Genomic DNA, 14587 nt, shown 5'->3' with positions numbered 1-14587 from the left:
ATGGCCAGGTGAGTGCTGAGGGAGATTGCTGATGGAGCATGAGCTGCCTGTACCAGTTTCCTACCAAAACTTCAAACATGAAAGTTTTGTTATTGAAATGAAATGGATGGTTAAGTAATAGCTGGGTGGGAGATTGAGTGCTATGTGTGTATACACACACACACACACACACAAACACACTCACACACACACACACACACTGCTATGTAGATGAAGGGGTTCAGCATAGGAGTGACATATATATGTGTATATATATATATATATGTATATATATATATATACATATATATATATATAATTTTATTTTCCACTCCTAGAGCTTGAACTCAGGACCTGGGCACTGTCCTTGAGCACTCTACCACTTTAAGCCACAATTTTATGTCTGGTTTTCAGGTGATTAATTATGGATAAGAGTCTCATGGACTTTCCCTGCCCAAGCTGACTTTGAACCTTGATGCTCAGATCTCAGCCTACTGAGTAGCTAGGATTACAGCGCTCAGCTTAATGAAGAATGTTCAAGATGTCCTGACATATTATAAGAAAGTGATCTTAGCAGTGAAATAAAAGGGACCTCACAGACCATCACATGTAGACACACTGAGCAAATTGTTTTGAAGTTGTGTGCCATTGGCTCACAGCTGTAATCCCAACTACTCAGGAGGCTACTACTGAGAATTATGGTTTTAAGCCAGCTCAAGCAAGAAAGTCCATAACATTTTTTTCTCCAATAAATTATTAAAAATTAAAAAGCTAGAAGTGGAGCTGTAGCTGAAGTGGTAGAACATTAGCCTTGAGCAAAAGAAGCTCAAAGACAGCATCCAAGCTCTGAGTTCAAGCCCCAGAACCATCACATTTAAAAAAAGGAAAGAAAAGCTCAGGGACAATGCCCAAGCTCTGAGTTCAAGCTCTAGGACCAGCACAAAAAGAATTGGGGTTTTTAACTATATTTAAATCTAATCACAGTAATAAGAGACTCAGAATAACAAACATGTATAATTTCATACACTTAAATTATTTAAAAAGAAAATTTCAAGTTTCTACTATTCCTATCTAAAGATGAGGAAAAGGCTATATGCTTTTGCACTTTTCCTGTTTGTCTTTTGACCTTTTGGCAATCAAACTGTATTGTGAAGTGTGATGATGAACCTACATTTCCTTCACATAGATTAAGGCAGGAAAGTGGAATCTATGCATTAAGCAGGATTAACACAACAACCTATGACCTAGGCATAGAAAAGTTCCCATTTTCAAAATTACATTTAAATTTTTGAGCCTCTCCTTGGAACCAGGGGACTCAAATGTAAATTAACAGACTAGTGATGTACAAACAATGGATACATTATTATCAGGACATTATTGAACACAGAATCAAGAAAAGGAAAGGCTAAACCAAGAATTGTCTATGAGATAACATTACTGAGATAATAAAGGGCTGATAAAATTGCCTGTTATCTAACAACATCAAAAAGTTGCAGTCAGATTTGTGATTATTGATGCCATGCTAAGCATACATTTAATCAAATTATGTTTATTGAAATGTGAAGCATGCCAAAGCCAGCGAGAGGAATGTTATACAAATAACACTAGTGGGCATTGGTGGCTTACACCTGTAGTCCTAGATATTCAGGAGATTGAGATTTGGGGATGATGGTTCAAAGCAGCCTGGGCAGGAAAGGCCATGAGATTATCTCCCACTAACCATCTAGAAATTGGAAGTGGAAGTCTGATAGAGTGCTAATATTGAGCATAAAATAAGCTTGGGGACAATGCCTATATGCTGAGTTCAAACCCCATGACCCACCAAAACCAATAGTGCTTCAAAGACAAATACGAGTGATGCTGATCAAGATGCATTGTATTTATAATCTGACTTGTGCAATTGAAATCCCTTTTACAACTAATTTAAATTTACAAAAATTAGAAAGACAAATAGGATTTGAACAGACTCATATTCACAAAGGAGGATGTCATACAAGTGCAGTCCAAATCACTGAGAGGTAACTGTCAGAACAAAATACATCTTGAACATTTTTTAGTGATCAAATAATTCAATCCCAGATGCCATAGATCAATCTTTTAACCAAAGGGGTTTGTATGAGTAATATTACTCAGCTTTTTATTTTCTTCTAACAAGAGTGATGGTTGCTGAAAGCAGGAAAGGCATTTTCCTACTTTTCTTCTCTGGAAATAAGTGGGTTGTATCTTAGCAGAGATAATAGATTTGTTCTGTGTGGTATCATTGGACATCTCAATTTGTTCAGTTGACTGTCTTTTAAATAAATGTGTGTGGGCATAGGTAAACAATGCAGTCATAGCTAATTCCGTAATTCTTTTTTTTATAGTCCATCTTGGAACTTGAACTTGTGGCCTGGGTGTTTTCCCTGAGCTCTTTTGCTCAAAGCTAGTGCTCTACTACTTTGAGTCACTGTGCCACTTCTAGTTTTCTGGTGATGAGTTGGGGATAAGAGTCCCATGGACATTCCTGCCCATTCCTGCCTTTGAACAGCTAACCTCATATCTCAGCCTTCAGAATAGCTAGGATTGCAGGTGTGAGCCACCAGTGCCCAGCTCTAATTCAGCGTTTATAAGGTGAAATAAAAGGACTTGTCACAGCTGCAGACAGTTTGTGTGCAACAAATAAGTGTGAATGTGATACTTGCAATTTTTTGAAATTTAAACAGAGGGATGACAGGCTTCCTTCTCCTATTTTGTCTCCAAAAGGAGTGCCAGCAACAGAGAAAATCAAAATGTAACTCGTATCCCAAAATTCTTCCTCCTGGGCCTCTCAGATGACCCAGATCTGCAGCCTGTTCTCTTTGGGCTGTTCCTGTCCATGTACCTGGTCACCATGCTCGGAAATCTGCTCATCATCCTAACCATCAGCTCTGACTCCCACCTCCACACCCCCATGTACTTCTTCCTCTCCAACCTGTCCTTGTCAGACATCGGCTTCACCTCCACCATTGTCCCCAAGTTGATGGTGGACATCCAGACTCACAGCAGAGCTATCTCCAATGCGGACTGTATGACACAAATGTTCTTTTATGTCATTTTTGGATGTTTGGATGACATGCTGCTGACCATCATGGCCTATGATCGGTATGTGGCCATCTGTCACCCCCTGCATTATACAATCATCATGAACCCTCAACTATGCTGCTTCTTTTCATTGATAGCAACGTTTATTAGCATCTTAGCTTCACTGATGCACTATTTGATTGCCTTACAATGTACCATCCTGAAGGATATGGAAATTTCCAATTTCTTCTGTGACCCTTCTCAAATCCTCAACCTTGCCTGTGCTCATACTTTGACCTACAATGTAGGCATATCTTTGATCTTCCTCCTCCTTGGCTTTCTTCCAATCATGGGCATTTTATTTTCATACTATAAAATTGTTTCTTCCATTCTGAATCTCCCATCTCTAGGTGGGAAGTACAAAGCTTTTTCCACCTGTGCGTCTCACCTGTCCATTGTGTGTTTATTCTATGGGACAAGCTTTGGGGTGTATGTTAGCTCGGCTCTCTCTCATTCTCCCAGATTTGGTACAGTGTATACAGTCCTGTACACAGTGGTCACCCCCATGCTGAACCCCTTCATCTACAGCCTGAGGAACAAGGACATCAAGAATTCCCTGCATCGGCTTCAGAGAAGTACACTGTGATCTGATCTTTGTAGTTCATTTGGGAGCACAGTTGGGGGGAAAAAACAAATACAAGTAAAAATTTTTACATGGGTGAATCAAGCAGGGTATCTTTGTCATTTGTAGATTGTATTTGCTTATTGTATTTCATAGCAAAATGGAGAGGTCCATGTTTGATATGAATAAGAATATATTTAAATGGATAACAATTTCTCACTGGAATGGCTCATGGCTGTAATCCCAGCTACTCAGGAGACTGAGATCAGAGAATTTTAGTTCACAGCCAGCCTGGGCAGGAAAGTCCATGAGACTCTTATCTCTAACTAATCACAAGAAAAAATCAGAAGTTAATCTGTGGTTCAAGTAGTAGAACAGTAGCCTTAAGCAGAACAAAAAGAGAAAAAAAAAATAAAAACTTAGGGACGGGGACCAGGACCTGAGTTCAAGCCACAGGATTTGCACACATCCACAAAATTTCGCCTTGGGATAGCAAAATATTGCTGATGGTGAGGGACTTGATGGTTGTATTACATTGTGGATACAATTGAGAAAACTAAACAGTGCACAGAAAATCATAAAGGGCATATCCTTTGCATCTTACCACCAAAAAATGTGTATAAAATGGCACATGGGTTTTTTAGAAAGCAAACCATACCCAGAAAATTATCTGGTTTGGGGCTGGGAAGTTGGCTCAGTGATAGAGTGCTTGCCATGCATGCATGAGGCCCTGCGTTTGATTCCTCAGCACCACATAAGCAGAAAAAAAAAGCCAGAAATGGTGATGTGGCTCTAGTAGTAGGGCACTACCCTTGAGCTGAAGAGGTGAGGGACAATGCCAGGCCCAGAGTTCAGCACTCATGACAGACAAAAACAAATTACCTGGTTCTGTTTTCATATATTACATTAAATAAGATGACTTGCATATTAGGACTGTTTTTATCCACCCTTCCTCTGACCCTTCATTTGCTTATAATCCTAGCTACTCAGGAGGCTCTGACCGTCTTTCTTTTGCAATTTTATCTTTATTGAAATGGTGATGAGCAGAGGGGTTACAGTTGCAAAAGTTAGGAATGAGTACATTTGTTTTTAAACACTGTTACCCCATCCCTTATTTTCTCACTACTTCCCTCCCTCCCCACAAGTTTTGTTACTTCATCCTTAGTCATACTGTGATTCTCTGCTGTGATCCTTCTGTGATTCCCTTTCCCTTCCAAAGATTGAATAAACATATGCAAGACACAAGGTACAGAAAACTAAGAGAGAAAAAAAGAAATAACTGCATACAGGACATAATAAGAACCTCTTGTTTCCAATTCTTGGATTTATGTAGATATACTCCATTATATATGTTCCAGTGTGCTAGCAATTCGGTTATTGAGATCCCATGTTAAGAGTATCATAGGATATTCTAGTTCTTACAAATGAGTGAAACCATGCAATCTACTTTTATTGGGTCTGGCTTATTTCGCTTATTATCAATTTTTCCAGGTCTTTCCATTTCCTTATGAATGAGGCAATGCCATTCTTTCTGATAGAAGCATAGAACTCCATTGTGAATACACATATACTTGTATATACACATATACTTGATCCATTCATCTGCTAAGGGGCATGTGGTTCCATATCTTAGCTATGATAAATAATGCTGCAGTAAACATGGTTGTGTTGGTAGGTTTAGTATGGCCTTATTTGTGATTGTATGGATAAGTGTCCAGAAGTGGGAATTCTGGGTAATAGGGGAGTTCTATGTTTAATCTTTTGAGGAACCACCATACAACTTTCCAGAGTGGTTGAAAAAGTTTACACTCCCACCAAAAGTGCAATAGGGTTCCGTTTTGACCACATCCCCTCCAGCATCTGTTGTTATTAGGTTTCTTTTTTTAATAAGTTTTTTATTGTGAAAATACCATACAGAGGGATGACAATTACATGAACAAAGTAATAAGTACATTTCTTATCAAGTATTGTTACATCTACACTCTCCCCCCCACCCTCCTGCCAAACTTGTAAAGTTCATTTTTTGGCATAACAACTTCTACATCTCATTGTTGCAATGGGTCCCCCAGTATCCCTAGTTAAACAATTTGTTTTTTCCATACCCTCCCCAAATTGTACCAACATCAAATACAGTGAAAACAGGGGTTATACCGTGGGGGAGGGACATACAAAGCAAGTGAAAAATTACCTTATAAATATATTAGAAACAATAACAAGATAGAAAAAACCACTTGTGTCCTAATCTTGGGGTTCATTTTGCTTAACATCATCTTATCTGACCTTTTCTGCTTATCTCAGACATATACTAGCTATTGGAAATAAGGGAAACCATGGGACCTATGTTTCTTTAGGCTTGGCTTACTTCACTCAGTATAATTTTTTCCAAGTCTTTCCATTTCCAAACAAATGAGGCAATGTTATTCTTTCTGATGAAGGCATAAAATTCCATTGTCTATATATACCCCATTTTGTTGATCCATTCATCTACTGAGGGGCATCTGGGTTGGTTCCATATCTTAGCTATAGTAAATAATGCTGCAATAAACATAGTTGTGCTGGTAGCTTTAGTATTATCTTGTTTGTGATCATTCAAGTAAATGCCCAAAAGTGGGATTGCTGGGTCATAAGGGAGCTCTATGTGAAGTCTTTTGAGGAACCTCCATACTACTTTCCAAAGTGGTTGAACAAGTTTACACCCCCACCAACAATGCAGTAGGGTTCCTTTCTGTCCACATCCCCTCCAGCATCTTTTATTATTAGAGCTCTTGATTATAGCCATTCTGACTGTTGTGAGGTGGTATCTCAATGTTGTTTTGCTTTGCATTTCTTTTATGGCTAGAGAGGTTGAGCATTTCTTCATGTGTCTATTGGCTATCCTTCTTTCCTCTTCAGAGAAGTTTCTCTTTAAGTCTTTAGCCCACTTATTTATCAGGCAGTTGTTTCTTTGAGGATTTGTTGTAGGGGGTACAGTTTTTTGAGTTCCAAGTATTTTTTTAGATATGAGACCCTTGTCCATTATATAGATAGTGAAGATCTTCTCCCAATCCATGGGCTTTTTATTGATCTTGCTAGCTATGTTCTTTGTCATGCAGAAGCTCTGCAATTTCTTGCAATCCCATTTGTCCAACCTTTCTTGGATTTGTTGTGTTTCTGCGTCTCTATTAAGAAAATTTCTGCCTGTGCCAAGGAGACCTAGGGTTTCTCCTATTTCATCCTGTAATGTTTTCAGGGTGTCTGCTTTGACTCCGAGGTCTTTGATCCATTTGGAGTTGATTCTGGTGCAGGGTGATATATAAGGATCTAGCTTTAGTTTTCTACAAGTAGTTAACCAATTTTGCCAGCCCCATTTACTGAAGAGGCTGTCTTTCCCCCATTCTAGTTTTTTAGCTCCCTTATCGATGATTAGATGGCTATAGGTCTGTGGGTTCATTTCTGGGTTTTCAATTCTATTCCATTGTGCCAGTACCAAGCTGTTTTGATTATTATTCGGGGTCTTTTATTGTTCCATATGAATTTTTGGATTGCCTCTTCTATTTCTTTGAAGAATGAGGTTGGAATTTTGATAGGTATCGCATTGAATTTGTAGATAGCCTTTGGAAGTATTGCCATTTTCATGATGTTGATCCTTCCAATCCAGGAGCATGGGAGGTTTTTCCACTTTCTAAGTTCTGTTTTGATTTCCTTTTTCAGGTTTTTAAAGTTTTCATCATAGGGGTTCTTCATTTCTTTGGTTAATTCCTTTCTATCCCTCCCCTCCTTTTCTTCTCTCCATATCATTTCTTTATACTTACATAATTTTTAAGTGTTTCATTTTTTAATTTAAATTTTTGTTTCCCATTTTTTCTTGTTTTTTAATCTCTTTCCTATCGTTTTTCACAATCTATTTCCCTCTCTGAGTATGAGGACTTGGTTAAATTCACTTTCCTTTTACCTAGCCACATCCTGCTAATCCTATTTTTCTCCACGTTTCTCCCTAAACCTAATAATTTCTGGTTTGCTGTATCCCTCTTTGCTATTCTTAGGCCATTAATCCATAGTTGTTTGATGTTGAATAGATTGTATCTGTTGAACTTGTTTGTATCTGTAGCCATTTTGACTGTGCAGCTACAGGACTCTGGTTGATGTTTGCCTTAAAATAGCGTTCTAGCAAAAAACTGGTGTTCTTTCATACTAAATGGGTAGAACAAGCTGGAGAAAAACAAGAAAAATGGAAAGTCCAGGCATCTTAACTTCTACTCAGAATAATCAGGTGACAGAACCAATAATGAATGTTCCAGAAGAGAGTTCCCAAAAAACTATAAATACTACTGGTAAACATGGAGAATGAAAGATGATTGAAAACCTGCAAAGGACTCAATGTGAGCATGATAGGGAGCAAGAGGAAGCAAACCAAAGATTAATACAGGAATCTCATGAACATGATGAAACTACTTAAAGATTGTTATTAGATTTATTGATGATAGCCATTCTAACTGGGGTGAAGTGAAATCCCAATGTTGTTTTGGTTTGCATTTCTTTTATGGCCAGAGATGTTGAGCATTTCTTCATGTGTCTATTGGCCATTTTTAATTCCTCTTCAGAGAAGTCTCTCCTTAAGTCTTTAGTGCTCTTGTTAATGGGGTGGTTGTTTCTTTGGGGATTTGCTTTTGGAGAATTTAATTTTTTGAGCTGCAAATACATTTTAAATGTGAGGCCCTTGTCTGTTGTGTGGCTTGTAAAGATATTCTCCTAGTCTGTGGGTTTTCTATTTATCTTGCTAGCTATTTCCTTTGTCATGAAGAAGCTCTGCAGTCTAATACAATCCCATTTATCTAACTTTGATTTGTTGTATTTGTTGTGTTTCTGGGTCTTTATTAAGGAAGTTCCGACCTATGCCAAGGAGTCCTAGTGCTTCCCCTATTCTTTCCTGTAATATTTTCAGAATATCTGCTTTTACCTCGAGGTCTTTGATCTATTTGGAATTGATTAAGGTGCAGAGTGATATATAAGGTTCTAACTTCAGTTTTCTACATATGTTTAGCCAATTCTAGTAGGCTGAGATCTGAGGATGGTTGTCCAAAGCTGTGTCAGGCAGACAAGTCCATGAGACTTTCATCTCCAATTAATTCCTAAAGCATCAAACATGGATCTGTGGCTCAAATGGTAGGATACCAGCCTTGAGTGAAAAAGCTCAGGGACAGTGCCCAGGCCTTGATTTCAAGCCTTAGGACTGGCACATATAAAAACAAGAACAAAATATACCTCAATAGATAGATATTTTCATACAATGAACTACTGCCTTAATATATAAAAAAATCAATCTTTTAATAACAGATTTTAAATTTAAAAATACAACCACAAAATTTTCATGGCAAATGTCATGTTTTAAATGACACATCCATTGGGTCCAACTAATGAGAAAGGCAATTAGTTTGAACACTTAGGAAAGTAATTTGAAAATACTCAGAGGAAGACAACTACATGTAAAGAGCCAATAATTTCTACTAAACTTCTCTCCTTTCTCTAGAAAGGGAACACTCAGACAAATTTAATCACACAGTGTAGAATTACTTTAATCAATTTTAATCAACCCCTGAAAGTAGTAATAGTTTTTTTCTCAACTACCATATATAATATAAAAATCAAAGCAGAATGACCCAAACTCAGAAATGCAAATTATAAGCAAGACATATGTTTGACATTTAAACTTTAACCAAGTAAGAAACTTAAAGAATGTACAGGACTTTAAAAAATGTAGCCCTCACTGGGTTCTGATGGCCCACTGCTATAACCTTACTACTGAAGAGGCTGAGATCTGAGGATCATGGTTGAAAACCATCCTGGGAAGGAAAGTTTGTGAGACACTTATCTCCACATAACTGAAAATGCTGTGAAGCTGTGGCTCAAATGGGAGAGCCCTGGCTATGAGCACAAAAAGACTCAGGGACAGCACCCAGGCCTGTAGTTCAAGGCCCAGGAAAGGAATTAAAAATGTAGACCTCATGAATGTGACAGGTTTGTGGGGCTAAAAAAATTCAAATACTCTCTACCAATGTTTGATGTTACTTGTTCTATTCAGGAGAGAGACATCCAGTTGTTTCAATAGAGATTCTCATTTCAGGTCCCTAGGGGAGGACATTCAGATCTCTAAATCTGAATGTGACACCTGAATTTGCTCCATTCACTGGTGATGCTGAAGGCAACCATTCCTAGTACAATCCACCTTATGTAGCACCAGGTCAAGCTCCGATCTATGTTCCAGAATGTTCCTTAACTAAGAGGACCTTGTGAGATACATCTCTATTGTTTTGGAATGTTTGTGTTTGAGCCCCTTTTTATTGGATCCAAATGACAGGGTTCAACCATTTCACAATGGAGATAATCTAGCTAACCTAATTTAAAGAAGGAGATATTAGTATTAAGCTTAAAGACTAGCCTTATTGCAGAAGGCTTTTTTTTAATTATCAATGACTCACTGATAATTGGATGCAAAAATCTAACCTTTCTAATTACACCAAGGGCCTTTCCATGAGTATAATTGACATAGTCTTATTCTTATTTGCACAACTTGTAAGAAACTCATCTCATCCAGGAGATGGTGGCCCCTGCCTGTAATCCTAGCTAATTAGAAGGCTGAGATCTGAGGACTGCAGTTCAAAGCCAGCCTGGACAGGAAAGTCCAGGAGACTCTTATCTCCAGTTAACCACCAGAAAACTGGAAGTGGCCCTGTAACTCAAAGTGATAGAACACTAGCTTTAAGTGAAAGAAACTCAGGATAGCACCCAACCTCTGAGTTCAAGCCCCAGGAATGACCCAAAGGAAAAAGATCTCATCTTACAGGAGAGAGAAGTCTGTCTTGCCTTCATATGGCATTTCTACCTGTTATGATTTTCTCTCTTCTGAGAATGACCCCCAAAGCATCACTAAGATTATCTAAAATACATGACGGATTCAGCAACAAAAGAAAAAAATAAAACCTCCAACCAACTCCAATTTAGAAAATCAACCAATTATGCAAGCAAAGTTTCTCTAAAGCTGTCATTCAGTTCCCAGAAAGATGTTTATTTAGTTATTATTTTGTTGACTATTTTAAAATTATTATCTTTCAATAGATCTACAAAGGGGATTCAATTCAATATATCAGCTTATAGAGTACAGTGTACTTTTTGCAGTTTTTGACAGTTCTAGGGCTTGAACTCAAGCCCTGGGTACTGTCCCTGAGCTTTTTGGGTGCTCTACCACCTGAGCTACAGTTCCACTTCTGGCTTTTTTGGTTGATTTGTATGAAAGCCTCATGCACCTTCCTGCCAGGGCTGGCTTTAAACCACAATCCTCTTATCTCAGCCTCCTAAGCAGATAGGTTTATAGGTGTAAGCCACCAGCACAATGCATTTTGATCAATGTCAATCCTTCTAATAACAAAGGGGATAGATTTTTTAACAAATATTAAAAGGGGAATTTTAAAAGGTTCATGAATTAGATGGAATAGAATAAATGAACTTCTAATGTCCCTCAGCATAGATTAATGATGACTGACAATAATTCACTGTATTGTTCAAATGTAAAAGAGATTTGTAATACTCCAAGGAAAATGAAATAATAAATTTTTATGATAGCAGATAAGCAAACTACCCTTACCCAATCATTTATATTTTATATGCATGTCTTAAGGTATCATGGTACTGGTTGCTCACACCTGTAATCCTAGCTACTCAGAGGACTGAGATCTGGGGATCACAGTTTGAAGGCAGCCTGGGCAAGAAGGTCTGTGTCTTATGTCCAACTAACCACCAAAGAAAGCAAGAAGTGGAGCTGTGGCTCAAGTAGTAGAGTCCTAGCCTTGAGCAAAAAAAATATCAGGGATAGTTGCTAGGCCCAGTACCAGTAATTTACTTTCCTCTCTTTATGTGTATGTGCATGTTTGTGTACATATATGTGTGTACATGTATATAATATATATCATGTACCAGATTAATATTTACAATTTACATTTACTGAAAACATTCTATATTTATATTAGAAATGACTTACACTGAATAATCCTAACTCAGGTCCTGACTGTATGCTTGAGCAATGAAATTGTTCAGAGGATTATCAAGCATCACAGATCCAAAATAATAGGAAAGGCAGGTGACAAACCCAAGATGATGATAAACTTAACTTTAATGGTATATGGACATTTCTGAAGAATACAAGAATTAGAGTGAACCACCTTGATTCCTCAGGAATACTGTCACTATCTAATCATAGAAATCTAAGTGCAAAGTCAATTTCACATCACCAAAGAGAAGCCATCCTATCCACAAGTTTCCTCAAGGCTCCCTTCATGTCCCTGTTCCTCAGGCTGTAGATAAAGGGGTTCAGCATTTGAGGGACCACAGTGTACATCACTGAAGCCACAGCCATCTTCCTGGGTGAGTCAGCAACAGCAGAGCTGATGTACACCCCCAACCCGGCCCCATAGAACAAGCAGACCACACACAGGTGGGAGCCACAAGTGGAGAAGGCTTTGTGCCATCCTCTCACTGAGGAGAGTTTCAGAACAGAAGAAACAATTTGGGAATACGAGAAAATGATTCCTGAGAGTGGAATGCCACCGAAGAGGAAAGTGGCAGTGTAAGTCAGGACATTATTGACAAGGGTATTTGAACAGGCCAGCTTGATGACCTGGGCCAGTTCACAGAAGAAGTGAGGGATCTCCATGTCTGTGCAGAAGGATAGATGCAACACCATCAGACCGATAAGGAGGGTGCTCACAACACTTATGAGTGTGGAGAAAAGTATCAGCAGAGCACAGAGGCGAGGGTGCATGATGGCTGTGTAGCTCAGTGGGTGGCAAATGGCCACAAAACGGTCATAGGCCATAGTTGCCAGGAGACAGTTTTCCAAGAAAGCAAAATTCCAAACAAAGCAGACCTGGAGGAGACACCCTCCCTGAGTGATGCTCTGGTCCTGTGTGTGGATGTTCACTAGCATCTTGGGGATGGTGGTGGTGCTTAAACAGATGTCAGCCAAGGATAGGTTGGAGAGGAAGAAGTACATGGGGGTGTGGAGGTGGGGGTCAGAGCTGACAGCCAGGATGATGAGCAGATTTCCGAGAACAGTGATCAGATATATAGACAAGAATATGCCGAACATGAGTGGCTGCAGTGATGGTTCATCTGATAGTCCCAGGAGAAAGAAATGTAAACTGCCTGTATGGTTCTTAGTGTCCATGCTGCTGGTAAAACTGATGGAAAAAAATGGAGAGAAATAAAATATATGGTCTCAGTATCCCCTTGTATCATGATAGAAAGAAGTTATTCATCCCTAAACCAGTCTTATTCTACTTCAATCCTGAGGATAAGAGACAGTAATTTATTCTCTTTTTCTACATTAGTTACAAGCATTAATTAGTTGCACAAGGGGAGGTTCATGTTGACACTTTCATCTATGCTCACAATGTAAGCAATCACTCTCCTTCATTTCCATAACCCTTTTCCCAAACCAATGTTAACCAACTTCATTGTTCCATTTTCACCCAGGCGTGTATACATATTGACCAAATTCGCCCACCTTCATTCTCTCCACTCACCCTCTCATTCTCAATTGATTTTGAAAATATATGAATCTTCATACAAACAACACAATTTGTCCAAAACATAAATTGATCCTACAAAGGGGCTTCATTATGATACTTACAACATAAAATATGCATATAATATATATTAATAAAATTCACACCATCCACATTTTTGTGTCTCAACTCATCCTTCACATCCCTATTTCAGCAATTTTTGGTGCATTTCATTATATTAGTTCTATCTACATATAGCTACATATATATGCATATAACTATATGTACATGTACATATACACACATGTACACATATATACATATTTATAAACTAGTATATATGTGCTATATATACTAATTTTATATTGTATATTTCATATATAAATTATATATAAATACATACAATATCTATGATATATGATATAGAAGATATATGATTATATATAAAATAAAAATATATGTTATATATGGCATAATAGTATATATTAATTATACATACTAGTTTCATAAATCAATTTATATATGAATGTATATATACATATACATTGTGACAGCTCATAATCAGTTCTTTAGTTATCATTGGACAGTTCTGAGATATGTTGAATTTTGAGAAAATATATATTCAGCTGAAATTTTCCCATGTGAATCTTGTGCAAAATGATCCAAATGTTTGGGGTTTGTATTTTTACTGCTGTTTTCTCCTTTCCCTTGTCTATCTTACTTCTGCTCTCTTCACTGAAATAAATTTATTCTATTGAACATCAAATCCATTTCTCAACTGTGTTCAGCATTGGATATAAAAATAATGTACAAAGTGTGCCTTCCAATCCAAAGTAATCCATGGCTTCTACAGACAGAGGAAAAGGAATTAGAAATGAGGTAAGGGGTAACAAGTTTGGCAAGAAATGTAATTAGTACCTTACTTATGTAACTGTAATCTCTTTGTACATCACTTTGACAAGAAAAAATTAAATAATATAAAATTTATTGGAAATTCTTTTATTTTAATTTTTAAGTTTAATGACAACATTAATTTTTTTTTTATCACTTAATTTTTTTTTTAAATTGTATTTTATTTTATTTGAGAACATACTGTACAAAGGGGCTACAATTACATGGGCAGGATAATGCATACATTTCTTACCAAGCATTGCAGCCTCCTCCTTTGTTTACCCTTCACTTCCCTTCCCCGCCTCCCCCCTCCCCCCACCCAATTTTACCCCCCTCCCCCCACCCAATTATACCCCCCTCCCCCCCCACACCGGCATTGTAAAGCTGGTTTTGACAGGACATTTTGTACTTCTCATTGTTGCAACAGGTCCACCTGAATCCTTAAACGACTTGTTTGTCCCCATCTACTCCACATGTTATACTGACATCAAATATAGTGAAAACGGGGGTTACACTGTGG

At 37.9% G+C, this 14587-nt stretch overlaps 2 protein-coding genes across 2 annotated transcripts; one reads left to right on the top strand and one right to left on the bottom strand.

Annotated features, from left to right (window-relative positions):
- Positions 1-3664, top strand: LOC138813682 (olfactory receptor 7E178-like). The gene is made up of 2 exons (XM_070002070.1): positions 1-8; positions 2722-3664. Exons 1-2 carry the CDS (start codon positions 1-3, stop codon positions 3662-3664), a joined length of 951 nt encoding a protein of 316 aa, XP_069858171.1.
- Positions 3665-11897: 8233 nt separating this feature from the next.
- Positions 11898-12836, bottom strand: LOC138813681 (olfactory receptor 7G2-like). Its single transcript, XM_070002069.1, has one exon. The coding sequence runs from the start codon at positions 12834-12836 to the stop codon at positions 11898-11900; it is 939 nt and encodes a 312-aa protein (XP_069858170.1).
- Between the last annotated feature and the right edge of the window lie 1751 nt (positions 12837-14587).

Source organism: Dipodomys merriami, unplaced genomic scaffold (assembly GCF_024711535.1).
Source record: "Dipodomys merriami isolate MVZ:Mamm:240054 unplaced genomic scaffold, mDipMer1.0.p SCAF_6, whole genome shotgun sequence".
In the NCBI taxonomy this organism is placed as follows: Eukaryota; Metazoa; Chordata; class Mammalia; order Rodentia; family Heteromyidae; genus Dipodomys; species Dipodomys merriami.
Note: the sequence above shows the minus strand (reverse complement) of the source record. Positions and strands in the feature narration are given on the sequence as shown.

Excerpts from the sequence above, each read along its gene's own strand:
- LOC138813681 (XM_070002069.1), bottom strand. The coding sequence starts at position 12,836 with ATGGACACTAAGAACCATACAGGCAGTTTACATTTCTTTCTCCTGGGA.